Below are 24,345 nucleotides of genomic sequence, written 5' to 3'. Positions count from 1 at the left end.
ACATTGCTTACCCCAAAATCCCAACACACCCGCCATTTGCCGCCTATACTTAAATAATCATCCATACTCATAAGGATACCCTCACCACCAAGTCTACTAAGCACTGAAGAGCACCCCAAAGAAATCAATACATTTTTGATTGAACAGTTTGGCAGCAGGCCACATTTGCCTTTTGAGGAACACTGCCAATGTACTCTATGCACCCTGGATAGGCCGACGGTTCCCATGATCCGTGCCCACTCACTTTGCTGCTGGCTGGTGATAATGAGAGTTGCGCACCCAACATTCAGGATTGTGATAGGTTGCCTGCCCCAGGATCAAACCATTACTACCTCCACCAACTATTAATTGTAGCAAACTGATTTCAGAACCAAGTGGTGCCCCCAAACATAAACGTACATGCATGCACACACGTACATGGCTTTTCATGACAAGTTGTGAACATGCCAGATTACGAATCCAGGTGATTGCGCGTGTGTATTGAAACTGGCTATTACTGTCTAACAATGTTGGTTGGTTTCCTCCGGTTGTTTTATTTAAGTAGTAAAATGTCATCTTTTTCATTTTGCTGGACAGGACAATGTCCAAAAACAGGCATGACAGCCCTAGATCCAACAGAAACCATTTGCAACTGGTATGATGGCATTTCCACCAGGAAGGATTCTACCCTTAGGATAACCCGTGCCAAGGAGGAAGCCTGGAAGCTGGCAAGTCTATAAATGACAACTCGAAGGCCATTACCTTTGAAAAATGGTCTTTCCTTAACTGAAAAAAACAGCAAACCAAAGGAAATCCTTGAAAGTGCTATTGTTTGTCCCATTTGTAACATAAAGACCAATTTCCTATGAGCTCTTTTAAGTGACTTTGTGGGCCGGAAGAAATAGAGCGAGCCGTTCTCATGATGTGGGACTTCCTGTTTCCTTGCCCTGGGAATCCAGACTTCCGGTGCTCTCTACTCCGCGCAATCATTCCGGCTTCAAAGTGCTTCTTCCAGGGGAACGCGGCGCAGATGCGCGTCAGATGGGCCTGGCAAAAACCTAGTGCCATTTCTTTTTTCTTTAACTGGACAAGAACCCATGAAAACGATTCAAAATTGCCATCTGAGCTTCATCAACAGCTCTTAACAGAACAACGCGTGTCCCTTCACTAATCCCCGTCTGCGGGCTCCAGAGCGCTCATTGCTAATGTGCAACAAGAAACAGAACCAGAGAAAGAAAAAAAAAACACTCCCTCAATGTGGAATACCTCCGAGCGGTGCACGTGGACACAGTTTCACTGCCAATTGCCTTTCTCTGCACAACATCATTTACATTTACTCAGTACATTAATCTCGCATTTTTAAAATGAAAGCGGGGCTGTTCTGGCGGGTGCCGCAGTGCACAGGAAGTTGAGGAAAGTTCATGCCCTAGTCTTTTTTAGTTTTGAATACAATGATGCATGAGCAGCGATTAAATTCACAAGGTGAGCAAGGGAAGCGAATGGCTCATTAGTAATTAAGATACATTGCGTTGTAAAATAGCGCTTCATGCTGTGCTACTCTTGCTTCTAAGCACTGTAATAAAAGGTCTTGCTATTATTATGATTACTATTATTATTATTACCCAATGTTATGGGAATCAGTTTATTGACCACTGAGGATGAAAGGCTGAGTAGGCAGTGCCATGGGATGCAAACTTGAAAAGTGCAAAGCAAGTGCTATACGCCTGTGGTATCGACCACAGAAATGGACGGTCTTTCTCTCCGACAGGGGAGGAGGAGCTGAACCTGTTGTGCATTCTTCATTTCAAGAAAGGTCACCCCCTGCTCCTCCCCCAAATCCCCACCAAACCAGGCACACGACCTTGTTGGGCTATTTGGTCATTTGGAACCCACTCGACATTCTTGGCCGTTTCTATATGGCCCTTTGGGGGACTGCATGGCAATGACATTCTGGGGGTAATTCATGGATTATTTGTGCTGAAAAAAATGGGATTTGCGCACCATTCTGCCTGCAAATCCCCATTTGTTAAACAGGGATATGCGGGCAGAATGGCGCACAAATCCCGTTTTTTTCAGCGCAAATAATCCATTAATTACCTATACAGTATCCTATGCAGCCAGCTCCTTAGGAAGTGTTAAGATGGCCTGGAAAGTACCAAAATTACACCAAGGTTCTGAAGCCAGATCAAACAGGACTCTGTGACAGAAATAGACAAAGTACAAGGCAAAAGCCAGCTTTATTAGCATCCAAATAAAGCGACAACAGCATACAAGCATAAAATGTAATCGTTCTCAACGTGCTTATCAAAAACAACAGGTTTTATACTCAATACTTGTCATAACTGAAATCATATCGTAGTCTTAGCTACCCAAACCTATGGATTACAGGGATTGGTTAATGGGATAGACCACATATACATTCTATAGGAGTGAAAGTTCTGATTGGGTAATGCTTGTCTCATTGCTCCTCCTGAGACCACCTCTAAATTGATAACAGTAAAAAGACATCGTCTCTCCAATAAACTATTGGCTGGCATAATACGTACTGGGCGGCCTAACATCAGGGGTTTTTATTGGTTGGCTTTCTACTGACCAACCTTGGACAACTGACTGGTCGTCAAGCAGTGGTTGAAGTGTATGAAAAGAAGTAGTGGAAATATGGTCACTACTAGCCTACCCCCGCTCCCCACAATCCCCACCACCACGCCCCCTCCTGCACACAATGCAAACCCCCATATACATGCACCTGCTGTTTAAGGGAACATTCAGTGCAGTGCACTAAAAGTGCAAGTTTTAACTTCTTCTTACACTTTTATTTTAAAAACAAAACCATTCAGGAATGGTTTCTTTTTGAAATAAAAGTATAGGAGCAATAAAAATGAATAAATAAAAGTAGAGGCGCAGCCCACCCAACCGCTACCACTCACTTGCACGATTGTCATCAAAGCATGAGCCAGACAGGAGAAGGGGAGAGAGGTCCATAGACCGCTTCTGCTTCAATTAAAGAAAATGCCATCCCTCATTCCTAGGCCATGAGCCAGGGTAATTTCTTTGTACTCGGCCTTGTGTGGCACCTTGTGTCTGGAAATATATGTGAGAAGTGAGGCAGGTGTCCTATCTGTGTTTGTTCTAATGAATAGAAAGAGTTCTTCAATTATAGGTCACGTGTGATTAGAATTATTTCATCCTGCATTTATTGGGATTGTAGCTAATATTTGTGGGAATTTTATGGTTCCTTTATACCACTGGGGACACTATGAGTTATACATTGAAGGGTCTTCTTAGGTTGATGGTTTGCTCACACCTCGCTTGCAAAGGCTGGTTGTTCTTTTAATTAATCAAAGGATATATGGCTTGCTTCTTGGGAATCGTTATCTCGAGCTTTCACTGCAATGTTCCTATCCTCCATTTTTCATTGGCACCTTGGCTTGGGTTGCTAGCTACTGTTTAAGCTCTGCACAGGTCTATATTCTTGTTATTTCAGCACTTTGAGTTCTTGAGGCCTTTCATTTACTTAGTAGCGTGTTGCGGATTCCATTTTGGAAAAGATGGCTACCCATTACTCCTGCATTTCTATGTTAGTGAGCTATAGCCGCATGTCATTTATGTTGCATTCAGTGTATACATTGCTTATGTTAGGGTTCTTCATGTCTTATGGATGTCATGTTAATATTCTTCATGTATAAATGCATGTATTACCCAGTGTTGAGTGAACATTTGCTTTGTGTCTGATAGATACAAATGTATTGTTTCATTTTCAGTTTGTTAATTATTGCCATCTTTAGCTTAGATTGTGTCAATCGCCTGTTGTACCTGCTTGGGATATGGGTGGTACGGTTGCCTGAGTAACATTTCTCACCGGTACAGTATTAGGCCGGGGGAGGGGCAGTAGCTATTGATGACATATTTGTCTGTCTCCCAACAGAAGGGTCTGGAAACTACTTGCTAAACACATTACCAGGGCTTTCTTAAAGTGCTTGCATGTAGGACATTGCCTTTTCTTGGTCATGCCATGGGGTGATTGGAAATGTGATATGGGGGGTCTCTGGAGAAAGCCTATCCACACACCTGCAATTACCTGCCAACTATGTGCCGTCTGCCAAGACAAAGACAACTGAAGTGAGTCCCAAAATGAAACACTCTTTTTCAAAGCTGACTAACACCCATCATTTTCTGCTAGTATGACACGTAAAAGAAGCTGGCTTTTGAATTCAAAATGTCTTACCTCATGCATAACAACAGGCTGGAAGCTTGTGTCAAACAACTGCTGGATGCAGATGAACCTATCACGCAATCTCTTCCATTGTGTGCTTTTAATCGCTGGAAGTTTAGTGGCGTGAATCAGGAAATATAAAGCACACATTACTATGCATTCAGGAAATGTTAGGTCCTGAATGTGTGCCCTGCAATAGCATAACCTAATAGTAACATCACACAACATAGCCAAGTGACTTATGGAATATACGAAATCCTCAAGGTTTGCCTTGACTAACTTTTTAGTTTATTTTCTGGAAAATGTTTTACACTAAAACAAATGCCCTCACCTTCTGCCCTGTCTGCAGTTGCTTTTCCTCAGATTTGCAATGTTAAGAGTTTATTTATCCAACCAGTCCAAGAGCTACAGTGGTACCAGTTTCTGAGCGAATGGGTTCAGCCTGTGTTAATCCTTGTTACCAGAAGGCTTTGCAATCAATGACCTCAAATGTGCCCCTGCCATGAATACCAATCAATCGCAAGGCCCCCCGCACAGATGATTAACCACAGATATTCCGTTCATTCACACAACCTCTACATGTGCACACCAGAGTCTCTCTTCTGATCTTCTTTTCCTCGCAGTGAAGGCCACCTCATCTCATCACATGAACACGAGAGGGGTTCCCACTTATAAGCTCTGTGAGGCAGCTACACACCTTGTCCGAATACTCTGCCGCAGGTCAACATGAGACACTAAACTAACACAATGCCAATCAATATCTTATTTGACTTCAAAGTATTTGTGAAGCCCTCAAGATTCTTTTCCAATTTCACATAATGCTTGCTGGGGCGTTATTGACTCTAACGCCTCGGTGTCTCGTGAGAGGTACCTACTATATATGTGTTTGTGTGTGGCTAGGGTTACATCATTCTTGATTCTACATGAGAGGAAAATGGAGAGCCTCCCAACGTGCCGAGAGGACAGTTCACCCCGGTTTCTGTGCTAGATGCAGCACTATACTTTGTTGGGCCATCACTGCTGCCTTCTTGGCGGTAGGCAAAGGTGTGCCCCCACAGCTGTGCATCATCTATGTAGCTCACTCCAATACTCCTGAAATTAGCACCAAATTCTGACAGGAATCACCAGTGTTTTCAACCAAATGGTTATACTGCATTTTTTGCACATGTATGAATGGGTTGTGTTGAATGAGGATGGAAGTGATTGAGATGAATGAGTTTGTATGCGATCACAGTATAGTACTCTGTTTTTAGAAAATGAAATTGTATTCAATTGGATTTTAGGTCTATATGTCTTTAACTTAGGGTTTTCATGTAAATGTTAATAAGTGATCGCTATTTCTATATATTTGCCTTATTATCTTTATAACAAAATGCTTATAAAAGAAAAAAAGAAAAAAACTAAAAGCAAATTATGAACAAATAAATATGTCATGAAAAAAATTAAAACACTTTTCTCTTGAAATTAATTTTTTCAGAACATATGGTATCCAATGGATTTAAAAATAACATAAATGCGAAGAGAGTCAGTACATGTCCAGTGACATCTCTACTGTTTTGTAGGAACCATCAGTATGTCAATGAAAATTCCTTAAATGATGTTGCCTCTCCATCCGACCACCACTCTGCATAGTTTCGGTGCAACGCCCTCCAGCCAACATTGCACACCATTCTGATTCTGAATGAACTGTACATTCGACAGGACACCAATATTGACTACTTAGGCTCAGGCTGATGCATAAAAGAATGGACTATGTCAAGGATTGTCTGGTGTGAGCATGCTTTTGGGTGTGGTGAATGTGTGTGTGTGCCTATGTGCCAGCTATTGTTTGTGAGTATATGACTTTCGGTGTGTGTGTATAGTATAGTGAGTGGGATGGTAGCACCATCTTGTTATGTGAGGGAGGACGAGCCGCTAGGCATTGGGTTGGTCTGGCCGCTACCCGATGTGCCTCTCAGAGGGTGGAATGAGTGGGATGACCAGAGGATTGCCAACCTCTTCAGGGACCAAAATTATGATTGGATAAGCAGGATCTAGGAGCAGGGTATCCATCTTTAACCAGTGACCAGGAGCTACCACTGGGGAACTAGGAGCTAATGTATTGCGTTCCGCAAATCTCACTTCCACATAAGATGCAAACATATAATTGTCCATTACTCACAACCTTGTATGCTTTAAAGTTCTTATAGAGGCATTGTAATGTTTATTTATGTATTGCCCCAAATTCACAGAGTTAAATACACACAGGTTTGTTTGTTGGTCATCAGTTAGCCGTGGGAGCCAAACGTAGCTCCTGGTGGCTGTTGGTGTCAAGCTAACCAGGCTCTTCTAGGCTACAAGCAGCAGCTAAATCACTCCCAGCTCCCCTCAGTTTCTAACCCTGCTCTTCTAAGGCGTGGTATAACACCAACTAGAGTATTACAGGTCATTTCTTTCAAAGTCCCAAAGAGAATGGCAGCAAGGATTTCTACACAAGCAGTAAGACGTAGCGCTGAAGACACTTCAGCTAATATTGCTTCACGGCTCCGAAGCAAGCAGCAGGATAATATTGCCACTCATCCACCTGCTAGATTCACTGCAGAGAGCAGACGATTTTTCTTCAAGACAATCAGCAAAACATTGCAAGACGTGAATGCAAAGCTAGTGCACAAGCAACAAAGAAGTTCTCTAACAATGAAAGGAGTTCAGAGAGCCACAGTCCTCACAGTCAGGCAGATCTGCTGCACACATGAGCGGCAACTCGCGACCCAGTGCACGCTGAATGCCGCAGATGCCCATGCAGGAATCGGAGAACTTCCAAAATTCGCAGCAGCACTCTAAGCCATATTTTCTATATGTGGAAGGCTCAGGCAGGGAATAGCTCACAACTAACCAATAATTCCTCAGAGAGACTCAAATCTAAAACCCTAAAAAAACAAAATCACAATGGCTCAGCTAATCTGAAGAGCTCCAACAAGTGGCAATTCCCCTACAGCACTATAAATGAGGGGGAAGACATTAGGAAAAAGAGAGTTTGGAAGAAAGCAGATGTATTCCCAAACCGTCCATGGAAAAACAGAGACCATGCTTCCTGGGCAGAGGTAACTCAAGCTTTGGCAAAACTGCATCAGCTACTCTGGAGAGCCCTAATTCAGTGCTCCAAGCCTCGCGAGGACAGGCTGCTTTAAGAGAGGTGGACCTAGTAGATGGTCCTGAGCCAAGGAGAAGGAAGCCTGGAATTGAAGAGCCAGGAATTGGCTGCCTGGAAAGGACAATGGTTGAGGGAGAAACAAATCCCCATTGAACTGAACGCTGTAACCCCAGCTCTGGGGAAGACCTCCTATGAATGCTGCAAAACCAAAGGTCTGGGAGAGACCTATTGTGAATGTCAACATTACCCCAGTGCTCCCTGGGTCTCCCAGTGTCTTGCACATATACATAATCATATTCATACCCATTTACCCACCAGTCACTCACCCATAGACTTTCTCTCACTTTCACTCACACATGCACCCAGAGCAATCACACTGCAAAGGCCTCGCAGGACAAGGCCGCGCAGGACAAGGCTTCAGTGTTGTTCTACACAGGTACACAGAAGACACTGCCCGACAACACGTAGCATGCAACGTAACTTTCCACGCTCCCGAACCTTTAAGAACAGAGGATCGGACCCTCTGTGACAAAGCCTTCACAGGATAAGGCTGCAGTGTTGTGTGATGCAAGTACGCAGGAGACTCTGCCTGACGACATGTAGCACGCAACGCTACTTTCCACACTCCCAAACCTTTAAGAACTGAGGATCGGACCATCTCTGGCAAAGCCCTCGCAGGACAAGGCGGCTGTGTTGTGCGATGCAGGTACACAGGAGACGCTTCCTGAAGACACGTAGCATGCGCCGCAACTTTCCATGCTCCCGAGCCTTTAAGAACTGAGGAGCGGACCCTCTGTGGCAAAGCCCTCACAGGACAAGGCCGCAGTGTTGTGCGATGCAGGTGTTAGGTGGCAATGTGGTCACGGAGCAGATTGTGAGCGCGGAGGACTTCACCCTCCATCTGAGACCGCAAGGCAAGAAGGTGTGGGGAGGAAGAGTAGCATCACTGCACTCCATGCAACTCCATGACCTTGCGTGCCTGTCCGTGTCCCCCTCTTACACAAGCATTATTCCCCCTGCAACTGTTCCATCTGTCCCGCCTGTGCGTACGCCCTTCTCCCCTTCACACGCTCACTCCCTTCACAACTTAGGCCCTGCTCTCCCTGTCTTGCGTGCCACGTGAGTTCCCTCACAATTTAGGCCCATTTTCCCCCGTCTTTGCGACACATGCAGCCCCACACCCTATCCTCTCTCCCCCGGCCTTGCGCATCCCTCTCAGCATTGCTCCCCACATAACTTGTCCCTGCTCTCCCAGCCTGCTCATCTTTCTCAGCGCTGCTCCTCACGCAACCTGTCCCCGCTACCTTGACGTAGCACATCCCTCTCAGCTTTGCTCCCCACGTAACTTGTTCCCGCTCCCCCAGCCTTGCGCTTCCTTCTAAGTGCTGCTCCCCACACAACCTGTCCCTGATCCCCCACCTAACGCATCCCTCTCAGTGTTGCTCCCCACATAACTTGTCCTCGCTCCCCGGCTTTGTGCATCCTCCTCAACGCTGCTCCCCAACCAACTGCCGCCGCTCCCCTAGCGCATCGCTCTCTGCATTGCTCCCCACGTAACTTGTCCCACCTCGCCCGGTCTTGTACATTATTCTCAACATTGCTCCCCACGCAACCCAGGCCCGCTTCCTTCCTCTTAGTCCCTGAGCATCCAGTGTATTGTTCCTTGCCTGTGTCTCGCATCATACGCCCTTTCATACTGTGACCATAATATTGTCATTCCACTGTATCGTATTCACTATTGTATTGCCAGTCTATTGTATTGCTTGCATTTCCTCTAACTTCCAGGATTCCTTGGACTTCCAGTGTTTGTGTATTTTGTTTTACTGTCTGTGCTGCATTGCTTGCATTTCTCATCTTCCTCACTAGGATTATCAGCTTTGTATTCTGTACTCTACTTGCATTCTCACGCCCTTGTGTTCCACTGTAGTGTACATTTGTTGCGTGCACTGTTTTTCTCCACCCACACTAGGAATCTGCAAGGTTCCAGTGTTCTTGTCCTGTGGTGGACTTACTTGTTGTCGCCTCTTTTGTGTGTGACACCCCGTGTGCCTCCCTCCTGTTTGCCCCTAGTGTGTGACCCCCCTCCTCCTTGTGCTGCCTCTACTCCCTCCCGTTACTCTCTGCCTGCACCCTCTATGGTGCTCTCTGTCTCCCCTATCTTCTCTAGTCTATCGGCTATTCTATCCCTCTCACCAAGTCTAGTAGGAAGGAGCTCAAAAGGGACATCATGTTCTCCAACCCAAGCCTCCCTATCGCTGATACCTACACCAGTGCTTCCTCCAGGCCCTAACCAACATCCTCTTTGTCGTTCCCTCTCCAGGCCAATGGACCCCCCCCATATGGTCTCTGTTCTCTCTCCTATTTTCCTCCTCTTCCATTAATGGTGGCACCCGGTGGGAGGCCTTCCTGGCCCCCTTCCACTCCTCCAAGACTATCATTAATGTCTACTTAAATGGTACAGTCTTGGTCCAGGGCCCTCAGAGCAATCTCCTCCTTTTCGATAGACACATCCCGTGTCTGATCAACTTCCTTCCATCTCCTGCTACTCCTACCTACCCCTCTCTGGCTCCTCTGCCACCACCTTCCCCCACCATCTATCTGGCACCCTTCGCTGTTTTCCTGGCTGCTCTGCCACCTACTTCCACCCCCACCTCTCTGGCACCCTCTGCTGCTTCTTTGGCTGTTCGGCTGCCTCCTTCCTCCACCACCTCTCTGGCACCCTCCGCTGCTTCTCTGGCTGCTCTGCCTTCTCCTCCCTCTGCCACTTCTCCGGTACCCTCTTCTTCCTCTCTGACTACCCAGCCATCTCTTTCTTCCTCATCTGCCCATTCCCGGGCACCTCTAACACTTCCGCAGGATGAAGCTCATCCCTGTACCGCTCCACAGAAGTCTTGCAAAGGTGGCACTCTGCTCCACATCGCTACTCTTAAGTTGCGCTCCGCTATCAAACACTCCTCGGACATCTGCCGTCTTCTCGAAGAGCTTGATTTGGATGCACTCGGTCTTACGGAGATTTGGTTCATGGCCAGCTCTGTCACGAGTTTTGACACTCCCCTCCCGGATGGCTACAACATCCTCTCTGTACCCAAAACCAACCATCCTGGAGCGGTAGTAGCCCTGATCTTCCCGGAGTGGATCCCTGCTTCTCTCATTCCCACGCAGGCCTACTCCTTTGAATGCCTGGTCTGCAGGCTGTCTATCTCTCCTGGCCTCTCTCTCAATGTGGCCACCATCTACAGACCACCTGACCAGGTCGCCCTCATCCTCTCTGAGTGGGCTGACCTTTCCTCCCCCTCCTTGCCTCTACCTGTCAACTTCTCCTTCTCAGAGACCTAAACATCCACTTAAATGCAGCTAGCATATGTGCTCTTTCGCAACCTCTGCAACTCTCTCTCTATTCTACCCTCTGGCCCGACTCACTCTGCAGGGCACACCCTGGATGTTCTAATCTCATCGGACCTCCCCCTCTCAAAACCTCTAATCACTCTTCTCTCTTGAACTGACCACTTTCTTCTCTCCTCTCACCTTTCGCTCTCTGCGCTCAGTTGACCCAAGTACTGCCACCCATCTTCTCGGTCATCCAGCCCATGAAGCATGTGTCAGTGGAGGCTTTTGGTGCTACTTTCTCTCCTCCTACACCTTTTGCTGACTCACACTCTGACACAGTGCTTTCCAACCTTCATGTCTCTATCTCTAGCACTCTTGATATCCTTGCCCATGTCACGAGGATCTATTTGAATCCTGCATTCAAGTGCAACCTTTGTACAATTCCATCATCGTCACCCTTCTGCGCAGGTGTACGGTGGCTGAGAGGAAGTGCAGGGCATCAAGCGCATCCTCTGATAAACTGGCTTTCCGCCTGCTCCAAAGGCAATACAGACTCTCTGTCCTCTCTAAGAATAGAGCCTACATCCAAACCCGCATCTCGGCGGCCTCTAACAACTCGGCTGAAATTTCCAATATCTACAAGGAGCTGGCCAATCCTGCTGCAGTCTCCACCTCTCCTGTTCCCTCCCAGGCCTTTTGTATGACTTTGGCATCTCATTTCAACACTCCATGACATCCTGTCCACTCTCACTTCCTCCACCTTCTCTTCCTCTCCCTCTACCTTTTCATGCCCCTCTCCGGCCGTTTCTCCTCTTCCTTTCTCCTCCTTCCTCCTGATCACTCCCGACGACGCTTCTAGACAAGTCCAATCTGTGAAGTCTCGTCAAAGCAAGTGCTCCCCTGCTCCTCCAGAACCATTAAGGACCACATCTACTCCCTTGCCCAGCCTTGGCCGATTTCTGCAATCAGTCTTTTGCCACTGGAACCTTCCCCTTCCCTCTTAAGCACTCCCTTGCGCACCCCCTTCTTAAAAAGCCCTCTGCAGATCCTTCCTCTCTGGCAAACTATCACCCGATCTCCATCACTCCTTTCCTTGGCAAATTCCTGGAAAATCTAGCCATCTCCCAGCTTAATCTACATACTGAATCTGTTGGTTGTCTCCTTGACCACAAGTCTGTCTTCAGAGCAGCCAGAAGCACGGAAACTGCTCTCCTGAACACCTGTGAAGACTTGCTCTCCAATCTTAACTATAATCTTCCTTCTGTCCTCCTTCTCCTTGATCTATCCTCTGATTTTGACACGGTCAACCACGCCATCCTGCTCAATCATCCCCGTGACAACCTGGTTATCGCTGGTTAGGCCCTAGCCTGGCTGACCTCCTTTCTCACCGATCGACCCTCCCAGGTCCAACTTGGGTTTTTCCTCTATTCTATCTCTCTCTCACTCTACTTGTGGTGTTCCCCAGGGGTCTACAATCTCTCCCTGGCTCTTGAATCACTAACTGGCACCTCTGGCCCACCGCATCTCTACCTTCTGCTATAACTTTCAGCATTATGCGGATGACACCTAGCTAACCTTCAGGCTCCCCTCAGCCTCTTCTGCTCCTTCTCTCATACCTAACTGTCTGTCCGCAATTCAGGAATGATGTGCCTCCAACGATCGCTGCCTTGATGCCAGTAAGACTGAGATCCTCCTCATTGGGACACCTGCTCCCGCCTTCCCTTTCTCACTCTGGCCGCCCACCCTGGGCCCTCTACCTGCTCCTACCCGGGAGGCTAAGAACCTTGGTGTCATCTTCGGCTCCACCCTCTCCTGCTCTCCTCACATCTCTGAGAAGTCACACTATCAGTTGCACCTCCTGTGAGGGATTCTTCCTTTTCTCAGATTTCCCCCAGAAGCTCACTGTCTCGAGGGCCCTGGTCCTTTCTAGGATGGACTACTGCAATAGCCTCTTTCTAAATCTGCTTGCCTCTACTCTTCGTCCTTTACAATTAATCCAATACAGGACTGCAAGACTTGTCATTTGCCTCAATCCCAGGTAGTGTATCTCTCCAGCCCTGAAATCCCTCCACTGGTTCCCTGTGGCTGCGAGGATTAAGTTCAAGACCCTCTGTATTGTCCACAAGGTTTTCTGGGGCCAGGGACACACTACATCCAACTTTCTCTTCCTAAGCATCTTCCTTCTCTAGCCCTCTGCTCATCCACCTCCAACTCTCTGAGGGTCAGACACTTTTCCAGGCAGAGAGTGGGGGGTAGATCTCTATCCTCAGCTGGAGCCTCCCTCTGGAACAGCCTCCCTGCCTCTCCCAAACTTGAGCAGGGCCACCTAAGGTTCCGGAAGCAACTCAAGACCTTCCTTTTCTTTTCCGCTTTCTCCCTCTCCCTTGTTGATATCCCTGTCTGCTGCGCATACTGGTTACTTGGCCACCCACTGTACTTCGGGACCAGGCTCCTACACGACCAATTGCCATTGCATTGCATCCGGGCCTCCCAACCACTTAAGGGACTGTATCTGCAACCCTAGAGTCCCCTGACTCTCTGCACATATGAGCCACCTCCCGGCAGCACTTATGCGTTACTTTGCACTCTCTACCCCCGGCACTTCCCTTCTGCCCCTTCGCACTTGTGTGATCTCAATGACACAAGGCCTAGTAAGATCATTGCTTTGTCCTCCTTCTGTCCTCCCTTCCTTGTCTTGTCGCGTCCAGAAACACTTGTGTACAGGTGCGTTATAAATGACTTATCATATCATATCATGCACCCACAATCCCATTCATACCGATTCACCCACCAGTCACTTACCCATACACCTTCTCTTACATTCACTCACACTACCTTCTCCACACATGCACCCAGCACATTCACCCACACACACAATACATTCTCAATCACACGTAAGGCTCACTTACCACCCCTACATACATTCACCATTCAGATGCATGTATGCATAAACCTGCATACACATTTTCATAACATTACATACTCACACATACACATTTTCAACAAACAAAAAAGTTTCCTTACCTGTTCCCCGCAAGAGACGCTCCTTCTTCCTTCCAGGCCTCCGGCTTAGGTACGACACACATACAGGAAGCAGGGACTCTGCTTCCTGTCTGATGTGCACAGTGAGCGCGACATAGGCTGGGAGCCATTTTCCCGCGTCAGTTGCAGTTGGCCCCGGCTCAGCCCTCACCCTTAGAGTGAGGTTGAGGGTTGTACCGAGGCACCCTTTGGATTTGGAGGGGCGAGACACACCACAGGGGCTGCGGGGGCACCAGTACACCAGTGCCCCCTTACATATTTGGATAGTAAACCCCCAAAGTGTCTAAAAACGTAATTCCTTGAGTCTTTAGTGACATCACCTCTTCTGGTGAGACATGTCGAGGCTGAATGCGCTTAAATGCCACCTCTACCCCAACACTGGATGCACACAATTGTTAAGTGTGGCTTTTATTAGCTCCACTCCCTTCCTTCTTTCTATTTCCTGGCTCAAGCCTGGGAACGGTTCTATTTGTGTCTTTGTGACTGCAAGCTTATTTAGCTAAAAAACATTAAATTGGGTTTTGCGTGACACCGTGTTGCATAGTGGGTGGCCATCAGGCCACAATGGAGCTTGCTCGACATGTGCCACCTGCTTGATTCCCTCTGCTGCCTTTTACAGCCTTCCGACCAAATCTTTTCTGTAACTGGAGGCAACCAAGGGGCAAATAGGAACTGTTCCTTAAGCAGCTCATGGCTGCCATTGCATTTAGCCCTTGTATGTAGTAGGGTGTAGTAGGGTGACCAGACGCCCGGGAAATCACCCTCCGTCCAAGGGTAACGGGAGTTTTTCCATTTTTGAAACCACGTCCGGGGTTTGCATGTTTGGGGGCTATGGTAATTAAAAGCGAAATTATTTTTCACAATACTTTCTGAATTTTTAAATTGGAGGTTCCACTCGAGGTACGGATCGAACCGGCAACCTCTTAAGAACAAGTCAGAACACCTACTGACTGTGCCACAGCCTGGCTGGAAATTATTGTACAGCAAGCCATGTAATATCAATTAGAGCCAACGCTCGTTCTGAATTGACATGCGATTCACAGACAAAACGGCACAAATGAGATTATATACAGTTTATAGAAAGGAGAAGTGCTGGACATATGGTTGGGTGGTGGTTGTGGGGGCGTGTTGGGGGAGGGGCGGTAATTGGTGGGCTGTGATGGGGTAGTCCCTCTTTTATGTTGTTGTTATACAAACACCCTCACTTTGTCACACACCCATAAATCCCATGTCATAATATTGTGCCGCAAAATGACGTCTTACTATCACCCGAATAATAGCAAAAGCAAAACCTCAAATTCCTATTAAATACATTGTCCCAGTTGCAAAAAAATAACAACCCACTCCCCACATCCATTGCACCTGGGCTTTTATGTAAAGTATCATCTTTTGCATGTGGGCCAATGTTTTGTTTGGACAAATAGCTAGGTTGGTGGAGCATTAGGTGGGAGAGACCACAGACCATACCCCCCCCAACCCGCTCCCCAAACCCCCATAGTTGCTGGTGGCTGCCTCGCTCTCTTTCATTTCTCAACCATTCAATAATTAACAAGCATTAATTTATGTTTTGCTGGCTTTAGTTTAACATAATATACATGTTGTGCTCTTTCTATTTGCCTACTTTATCTGTCACTTCATATGTTGAGCGGCCCTCTCCATTTGCCCTGTTGCTTCACGCATTTCCAAGGTCCCTGGAATTGCTGTAGCAAGTCCCGCCTTCACGCGCTCAGCGGGTATGCTAATTCTACGCTTCCCATTGGATGGCCTCTTCTGCCTATAGCTCTGTGTAATTGAATCAAGTTGCGGGCTTCAACCGGATTACCGCACCGCTTTTCTTGGTATGTGATGTTATGTAAGGGTCTCGGGAGGCGCATGCCAACGCTTCCATGCCAGGTTACAGCGTATTATATTTATTTCCTGTAATTTGGCATCTAGCCACCGTGTGTACATTGCACTTTTTCAGAGAGCAACACTGCTTATATATATATATATATATATATATATATATATATATATATATATATATATATATATATATTCAGAGGTTTGCATTAAATACTTTGTTATAAAGACGTTTCAACGCAATTGCATTTTTAGCGTGCATTTTTCAAAGGTTTTCTACGCTGACTGTACCGTCACTATTATCCTACGGTGTCTGAAAGGGAGTTTGCTTGGCCAGTGTTTTTCTCACAAAATAGTATGTCTTTAAAAAAAAAAATTGGTAATCAAACAATGCACTAAAAATGCGGGCGTGATTTACAATTTAGTCATAATCACGTCGGTGTATCGTGACTATGATGCTGTTTATAAAAACTGTAGGGCGCTCACCAGGAGAAAAGCCTGAGAGGACCCTCTCCCAGAGGGAAAGTGCGGGAGTTGGTGGTCTCCAGGGCCCCAGTCCCTGAAACCCTCTCATGTTCCACGAATGTCTTCAGTTGTCGCCGCTTTGTCACGCAATGGCGCTCTCTACTCCTTCTGTCTCATATCCTCTTTTTTCCGTCCCAGAACAACAACTCCCAAAAGGCAACTGGGAGCAACCAAGAAAAACCAGCCAGAGCCAGGAGAACATGTATGCAAACAGTTAGGAAATGGGCTGGGAATGTCCATGTCAAACAGAAATGAGACACCAAACCCCCAACTTGCCATGTCCTGATGTATCCCAGCGGAATGGTTGGGCAATAGAAAACAAACTGGGAGTGAGGAGAGACTGCAGGGGGACAGGAGAGAAACAAAACCCCTCTGCAAACTGAATTAGCAACATAACTCAGCAACAACAAGCCACATGGAGAACAAGCAGTCTGAGCTCCTAGCTGCTACCACCCTATCAGGGTCTGTTTCCATAACCGTGCTGGAAAAGGGGAGGGGCTTTTAGAGTTTTTTAAAGACTTTTGTGTGTGCAACCTAGACCTTTGGGAAAAGAGAGCAAGACTTGGTTCCTAGAGTCAGGTGAGCGCTGCATCCAATGGAGGGAGGGGGAGACAGAACCAGGAGGACCAAAGTATAAAAGGAGGGGAAGAGTGTAGGTGAGATATGTGTGCGAGAGAGTGGTCCCAATTGTTTGTGTGTGGTGTAACATGAGAAGGAGAGCTGTGAGAAAGGTGACTAAGAAAGAAACAAAGTCCGAAATATAGAGGGAGAAGTTTAGGGGTAATTAGAGAGAGAGTGAGTGGTAGTTTGTATGGTGGGAGGGGTGGAGAGAGTGCAAAGCAGCACTAGGAGTACAGATGTGGGTGGAGTGAAGCAGGAGGGGGTGAAGGTAGTGGTAAGAAATAGGCGGAGAGAGTGTGGTAAAGCATAGATAGATAAGAGGGGCATAGTGAGAGGTGGGAAGAGGGGCCAGTGAGAGGTGAAAAGTAGGGTGTAGTGAGAGGTTAGGAGAAGGATGTAGTAAGAGGTGAGTGGAGTAGTGTAGTGACAGGTAGTGATTGTTTTTGTGTTACTTGTTTGTATTCATGGTGTTTGTATTGTATGCGCCCTCACGCCTCCGGGTCTATTGGCAACTTTCAGTCTCATTAGGTATTGTTAGTGAGATGTAGCTTGGTGGGAACCAGCATTGTATTTGGAGACATACACTGTCATTTCATATGTCATTGCATGTGTCACCATCACACTGAGAGCAAATTGCCCCTACAGGGCAAAGGGAGCGGTAGGTATCACCCCAGCCCTCATCGACCTTCACTGGCTCCCTCTGAACGCACAGATCACCTTCAAGTCTTGCTGCATCATCTATAAGGCAGTCACCCTCAAGTCACCCAGCTACCTAGTGGAGAAACTCAGCATCTCCGGAGGACAGTGCACCACCGCATGTCAGGACACATGCAGACTTGAAATCAGCTGCTGCAAAAAGGAAAGGACAAAAAAACAGGCCTTATCTGTGTACGCCCAAAGACTATGGAACCTCCTGCCCGTTGGCATCAGACTCACCCCCACACTCCTACAATTCAGAAAAGAACTCAAGGCCCACATCTTCAAGGAGTCTCTCCTCCTCAACACCTAGGCCATCATGTCGCACATCGCGCCACCTGACTCGCTAGACGACGCCCGCCCCTCTCCTCCCCATCATCCGGTACGGATGTTCCCCTCCTCTGTGCCCCTCTGTATCTTCCCCCGCTATATATCTGTTCTGTTGTTACCAATGTAAAGCACTCTGTTACACATCTGTATTGGTGTATACCTCTGTAACGCGCTCTGTTGCTTCTCGAAGCTAGATCAACACTTAATAAATAGCATAATAATAATAATAGGTAGATAGGCTATGAGGGGGGTTCTTGTCTTCTTGCAAGGGACCAGAGGACCAGGATTCAGGGTGTATGTACTATTGCATTAGTTATTTTCAACTTCATGTTAATAATGTATGTGCACACTGTAGCAAATGTACAGGTTCTGAGAACTACTAACCAACCATCAGCCAGCATACAAAATTAAACATTGCTGTGGTTCTCCCAGAAGAAAAAGATAACTGGTTGTAATCTTATTATGACCCTTTTCAAGAAGGAAGAACATTTTGAGAGATAAACTGGTGTGTACTTTCAACTAAATTTGCTATTGAAAAATGAAATTGTTTAATTGTACACAAATTGTAAACTGGATCTTTTTTTAAAAAAAATACAATGTTCATTTTTAACGCTCACTTCAAGTGCATACTGTAGTCCTAATAAAATGTTACCGTTGTCTTAATGAGCAAAGCACAATATCAAAACCTAGAAAACTATATACATTATTTTCCATTAGGTTATCATTCCAAGATAGACAGACAGGAACACGGTCTTGTTGGAAGAAAGGAAAAGGGAACAAATAGTACCAATCAGAGTTCCTGGCTGCTTTGCAGAAAATTAAACCGCATTTTGGGGATATAAGAATGAGCACAGAGCTTTATAATTGACAAATATCTCTGTGATAAAGTGTTGTCCTTCTGAACCAACAAGTAGATGGTGCGCACATGGTTTGGTGCTTATTTAATTTTTCACAAATCTCACCCAAGCATTAAAATGTGTGCAGCCATGGACCAGACATGGTCATTCGGACAGCCCCAAGATTTGGATGTGAAAATCAAATGGCTGCAACATCTGTCTCACTGGTGTGGTCCAGTGGCCCATATAAGAAAAGCTGTGCAGTCTTAAAGTAAGGTCTGTCTGAGAATTCTAATTCGCCACAAAAGAAGAGTGCACAATGCCTGGATATATCAGGGTGACCTGACGTCCCGGTTTTTTGCTGCTCTGTCCCCCTTTCTTAAGATTATGTTTTCATTGGAAACTGCAGTGGTCTCGGCATTTAGTAGTCAGTCTTCATAGCTGGCAGGCATGAATGCACAAACCCACACAGAAGAAATACTGCATTTCACAGCTTAACATAGTGTTAGTTTGCAATAAATTAATTATATGCGTTTATATGAACAGTAACACTCACACCCCCTTCTCCTCCAGCCGCTACTGAAGTGTAGTGCCTTGACAACCACTTGCAAGCGTTAGTCCTACTTTTGTGTTCATTGCCCTGTCCAGGTTGTTTACTTTTTTAAATCTGGTCACCCTACTTGCAGTGCTCAAAACATTTTTCTGATACAGGTGAGGTCACACTTTCATTTCAAATACAAAACGAGCATTGCAGCGGCTAGCGTGTGGATTCTGGAAACACCTACTTTTCTCTGCAGACACCTGGGGCTTGGACTGCCCCCTCACCAGCCGGCACGTCGAGCCATCCCCTGCACAGACTCCGCAGTTGTCTTCCTTGGCACTGCTCCCGAGCTGCCGATCACACCCGACTGCCTGCCAAGAGCAACAGCACGGTCAGAAGCAGGGCAAGGCCAGCGCGCACATGCTCGGGTTTCGGCAGCTTTATTTATTATGCTACGCGCTTGAGTTTAGGAGCTGGCCGCGCTCTGTCAAAGCACATCTTGCTTTTCGATTGAAAGACCAGAGATCACAGGGCCTGGTGTCATGTCGATCCCCTTAATGGAAGAAGGCCTAATTATTAAGAATGCGGCGCCGCATTAAAGTGAAACCCTGTACAGCGCTGTCTGCGCGCGCACTTCCGCGTCCATTCCACAACGTGTATCGCCTGTGACGTTCCCAGCTTAGCCTGTGTGTCTCACTTGGGAAAAATGCAATCCTTTCAGAATCTTGTATCTTTCTTTGATCGCTGTTGCCAAAAAACGTCAGCCATTTTGGAAACCGCACACTGAAAGCACATCCCACACTAGTGAAGTAATGACAGTCGGTAAACGTGACTTTCTGTGCGATCAGATTAAGTCATGCCACATAAATTGGTCGAGTGACGGTTTGGATGGACCTGACCTTATGAAGCACACAAAGCAAGTCTTTTATGTCACTCAGCATTTACATGACAAAAACATTCATCATATTTAGTACACTTGACTTATTGTGATATGGAAGCACAATACCTGCTGCACCGACTTCAGAAGAAAGCCTGCCCTGAAGCTAGGGGTGGACTGGCAATCAAAAGAGGCCGAGGAAATAAATCATTTTTGCAGTGGCCCCATTTTACACATTTTCAGCCAGCCCAGCTCTTTTCCTATGGGAACATTTGGAAGTACCACACAAAAGAGGCCCAGGGTGCAGAGGACTAGCAGGAAATCTCCAGAGTTCCCCATGGGCCAGTCCATCCCTGCCCGCTGCGTTGTACAGTTTCTCTTTACTCAATGGCACGCATACATAAGAATCTCAGGCTCAACTATAGGGCTTCCTGCTGAATTTCGCTCGCTTCTAAGCTCTGTATAATTCAGAGTTATTTGCTTTGTTTTGTTTAGTTTAGTTTATTTACTTATATAGCGCACCTAATCCAAGGGTAACTCGGCGCTTATACTTGGGTACATGGTAAGTTACAAATTACAATACAAGTCACAATACAGAAGAGCATAGCATTTTACAAAGGTACTATGCTCGGCACGTTACATAGTTTTCCCTAGATTTACAGTAGTTACAATGACCAAGGATGCGGGAGTATAACAGAGTGGGCTCCTTACCTGAATACAGGGTCAGTTGGTTACGAATCACAATACTGAGAACCATAGCGTTTTTACAAAGGTGCATTGTATTGCCCAATTTGATGTCACGCAATATATCATGCTCAAAATGATGAAGGCCTGAGTCAGCCACCCTGGGATCTGAACCTGAGATTTTTGGGTCCTCAAAGATGCCTGAGGCAAGTTCTACAGGCAAAGACAAAATAATTGACCATGACAAGCCTGTCAACGGATACTAAAGTGGCATATTTAGCAAGAAACAAGACCTGCCATCTGCGCAAATACAAAGCCATTTTAGTTGCACATAGAACACCTTTGCCTGCACAGTACTGCAGACGTTTGAGAGAGCGCATGAACCTTAATAACGGGGACCAAGAGATGGTCAAAGTGCATAGACTTCAGTTCAGGAGGATTCCCATTAGGAGGTGAATACACAGCGTGAAATATGGTCAGTAGAGAGAGGGAAATATGGACAATCAGAGAGAGAAATGTGAACAATGCAGAGCGGGAAGGATGGACAATGCAGAGAGGAAAATTTGGACAATGCAGAGTAAAAAATGGACAATGTAGAGTAAAAAATGGACAATGCAGAGAGGGAAAATGGACAATGCAGAGAGGGAAATATGGACAATCACAGAGAGAAATGTGGACAATGCAGAGTGGGAAGGATGGACAATCAGAGAGGGAAATATGGACAATGCAGAGCGGGAAGTATGGACAATGCAGAGAGGGAAAATGGACAATGCAGAGTAAAAAATGGACAATGCAGAGCGGGAAAATGGGCAATCAAAGAGGGAAATATGGACAATGCATAGCGTGAAGTATGGACAACATAGAGAGGGAAATATGGACAATGCAGAGTAAAAATGGACATTACAGAGAGGGAAATATGGACAATACAGAGAGTAAAAAATGGACAATGCATAGAGGGAAACATTGACAATACAGAGAGGGAATATGGACAATGAAGATGGGTAAATATGGACAATAAAACGCTTGCAATATGAACAAGAAAGAGAGTGAAATATGGGCAATACAGAGGGAAATATTGGCTTCACAGTAAAATGTCAAGCCTTTAGTTTAAAACGTGTATTTCAAGGGCACCTCGTGTAATGCCGAACGCTGTTGAGCAAAGCTTACACATGATTACTAGAGACCAGAAATTCCTCTTTGCTTCGTTTTTTGCATGGCTGTGTCAGGTGTCGTCATCAACACTGCAACTAGCGAAACAGAACATCAAAGGCAGGCAGTATATTTTTTGCCAGTCCTGCTGTGCATGGCGAATATTACTACAATCTTAACGTACAAATATGTTAGTCCTGTGTATCGCAATATTCCCAGCACTGTGCGAGTGTGGACATTTTCTACATGCAAGCTAAGTGCTGTGACACTGTGGGCATCACCCACGAGCAGGGCCGGCCTTAAGGCAGGGCAGACCGGGCGACCGCCTAGGGCTCCATGCCCCCCCGCCCGTTGTGCCATTATGCATCCCACCTCGCCTGCTTGGGGGAGTCTTTCAAGGGTTCCCCCGAGCTGGCGTAGTGGGAGAAGGCGCGGCAGGCGCCCTTTTGTTTTTAAATGTGCCCGTGGTGGCGCAGCAAATTTAATAACAGTAGGGTGCACCCTATACACAAGATTACCTCCTCGCTCTCTGACGCGGGAGCGAGGCGGTTTGCATTGGAATAGATGATTTAACCCCCTGCGAGGTGCCAGAGCAGGGAGGTGAGAAAAAATGTGGTGCATCCTGCCCACCTCAGCCCTGCCCCAAGGGCGCGCAGGGAGGGGGGGAGCCAATTCGCTCAGGGAACTGCTGCCGATAAGGCCGCCCCTGCCCACAAGCATGAACGTGACTGTAAGTGCCTGGACGTTGTGCCAGTTCGTTGATGGTCTACTGCAAGCCAATAAAGCTCTGGTGCCTTCTTTTGATTACATTTTCTTCTGGTCAAAGCATAAACAGTTATACATTCATCCCAAAAATCATGATCGCTCACACTTATGCTTTCATTTCTTACATGTTATGAGTTATGTTTTTATGGTGTTTTCTCCCTGAATTTTCCCACTCTTCCCCCATCCCACTCTTCTTGGCACTGTCTAATTTCCACCCCACAGACCACACTCGGGATGCCATCTTGGTGTGGGGTCACAATTTGCCTCTACACGGAAATGGAGGCAACACCATGGCCCTACCTGAGGGGCGCCATTAGGGGCTGCCTCGCGGACCATGGCAGGACCCCTTGGTTGCTGTAACAAACTTCCGGGGACACAATGGGAAGGGGCGTGGTGACGGTGGCGTGGCGACAGGCAGTGCCGGAAGGGGAGGGTCTGTCTTGACCTACATCCGATGGGCTACCTCATAAAAAGGTACTGATCTGCAGCTGCACCCTCTTTCCCACCGTCCGCGCCCCAGAAGAAGAAAAAGCCATTTCTGGCGGCGCAAAAGCAGTGAATATTGTTTATTTGTGGAGGAAAAGTTTTGTTCGGCACGGTGTGTTGTTTTTGGGATGGGGCAGCAAGTGAGTCTTATTCCCATCATGTCAACGGAGGCCTCGAAGCACTCCCCTTCAAAGTTTTCTCTTTTTTTATTTTTTTTCATTGTGCACTTAGTTTATCACAAACTTTAGAGTTACAAAGTTTTATCTATGCCTTCAAGCTTTGGTCAGCTTATCAATCATGTGGGGGGTTGTGTTTCTTGCCCCATTTATACATGGTGCAGGTGGTCGGCGAATGGGGCCCCCTGTGTTCGCGAACATTGTGAGAATAGAATGAGATATTGTTTTAGGGTTGCGGTTTCATGTAAGGCTCACAAGGAAAGCCTGGAATATTTTCGTCCATTGCAGGTTTGCATAGGTTCGGAGCATTCGGTTTTGTTAGCGGAACGCAACGTGTGAGACACTGGCGTAGTCACAGCCAGGGAACATTCAGGGGCCGATTCATGGCATTTATTGCACAGTTTAAAATGACTTTGCACAGACCTTGCACTGCAGAAATACACTTTGCACAGTTCCATGAATTAGGGTTCTGGTCAAGGAAGACGTGTGCTCTAGTTGGGTACCCTTTTGTTTATATGCAGCCGGACCCAGTGAGAGAAAAGCTTGCATGGCAAGAAGAGAGCGTTTGCCGTTGACGATTGTCCTATGTTACCAGAGCACCCACAGCAGAAGCGTTGCTGGGGGGGGGGGTTGAGGGGGCTATAGCCCCGGGTCTTTTGGTTGTAGCCCCGGATAGACAGTGGTCGAAGTGGGCGGGAGCGGTGCTCCTCTACTTCTTTTAATTGAGTTTTACTGTTCCTAAACTTTTATTTTAAAAAGAAACCGTTCCGGAATGGTTTCGTTTTAAAATAAGTGTCTAGGAAGAAGTTGAAACTTGCACTTTCATGGCACTGCACTGAATGTTCCCCTAAATAGCAGGTGCATGTGTTTTAGGGTTTGTATTGTGTGTGGGAGGGGGCGTGTTGATGGGGTTTGTGAGGAGCGGTGCAGAGCATACGGGAACAAAGTTCCACTACTTCTTTTCGTACACTTCGACCACTGCGATTAGAAGCTCAGGGGATACCACCAAAAGACTAGCTAGCCCCGAGTCCCGACAGTCCCAACATTAGCCTAACCACCAATCCTTTCCAGAGCTAGCAACACCCCTGACCCACGGGTTGGCAGAGCGCGACCCAGTTGTGTGATT

General features: G+C 46.7%; 1 protein-coding gene across 2 annotated transcripts in view; it reads right to left on the bottom strand.

The window, feature by feature from the left end:
- The window catches only part of ADAMTSL3 (ADAMTS like 3), a 1,638,295-nt gene that overhangs the window by 656,510 nt on the left and 957,440 nt on the right, over positions 1-24,345 (bottom strand). For both annotated transcript variants that reach the window (XM_069625001.1, XM_069625002.1), the window contains exon 7: positions 19,327-19,453. In XM_069625001.1, coding sequence (XP_069481102.1) covers positions 19,327-19,453 — 127 coding nt within the window. The remainder of the gene's footprint in view (positions 1-19,326; positions 19,454-24,345) is intronic.

Source organism: Ambystoma mexicanum, chromosome 11 (assembly GCF_040938575.1).
Source record: "Ambystoma mexicanum isolate Mex_15411 chromosome 11, UKY_AmexF1_1, whole genome shotgun sequence".
NCBI lineage: Eukaryota > Metazoa > Chordata > Amphibia > Caudata > Ambystomatidae > Ambystoma > Ambystoma mexicanum.
This window is presented reverse-complemented; position numbering and strand designations above follow the sequence as displayed.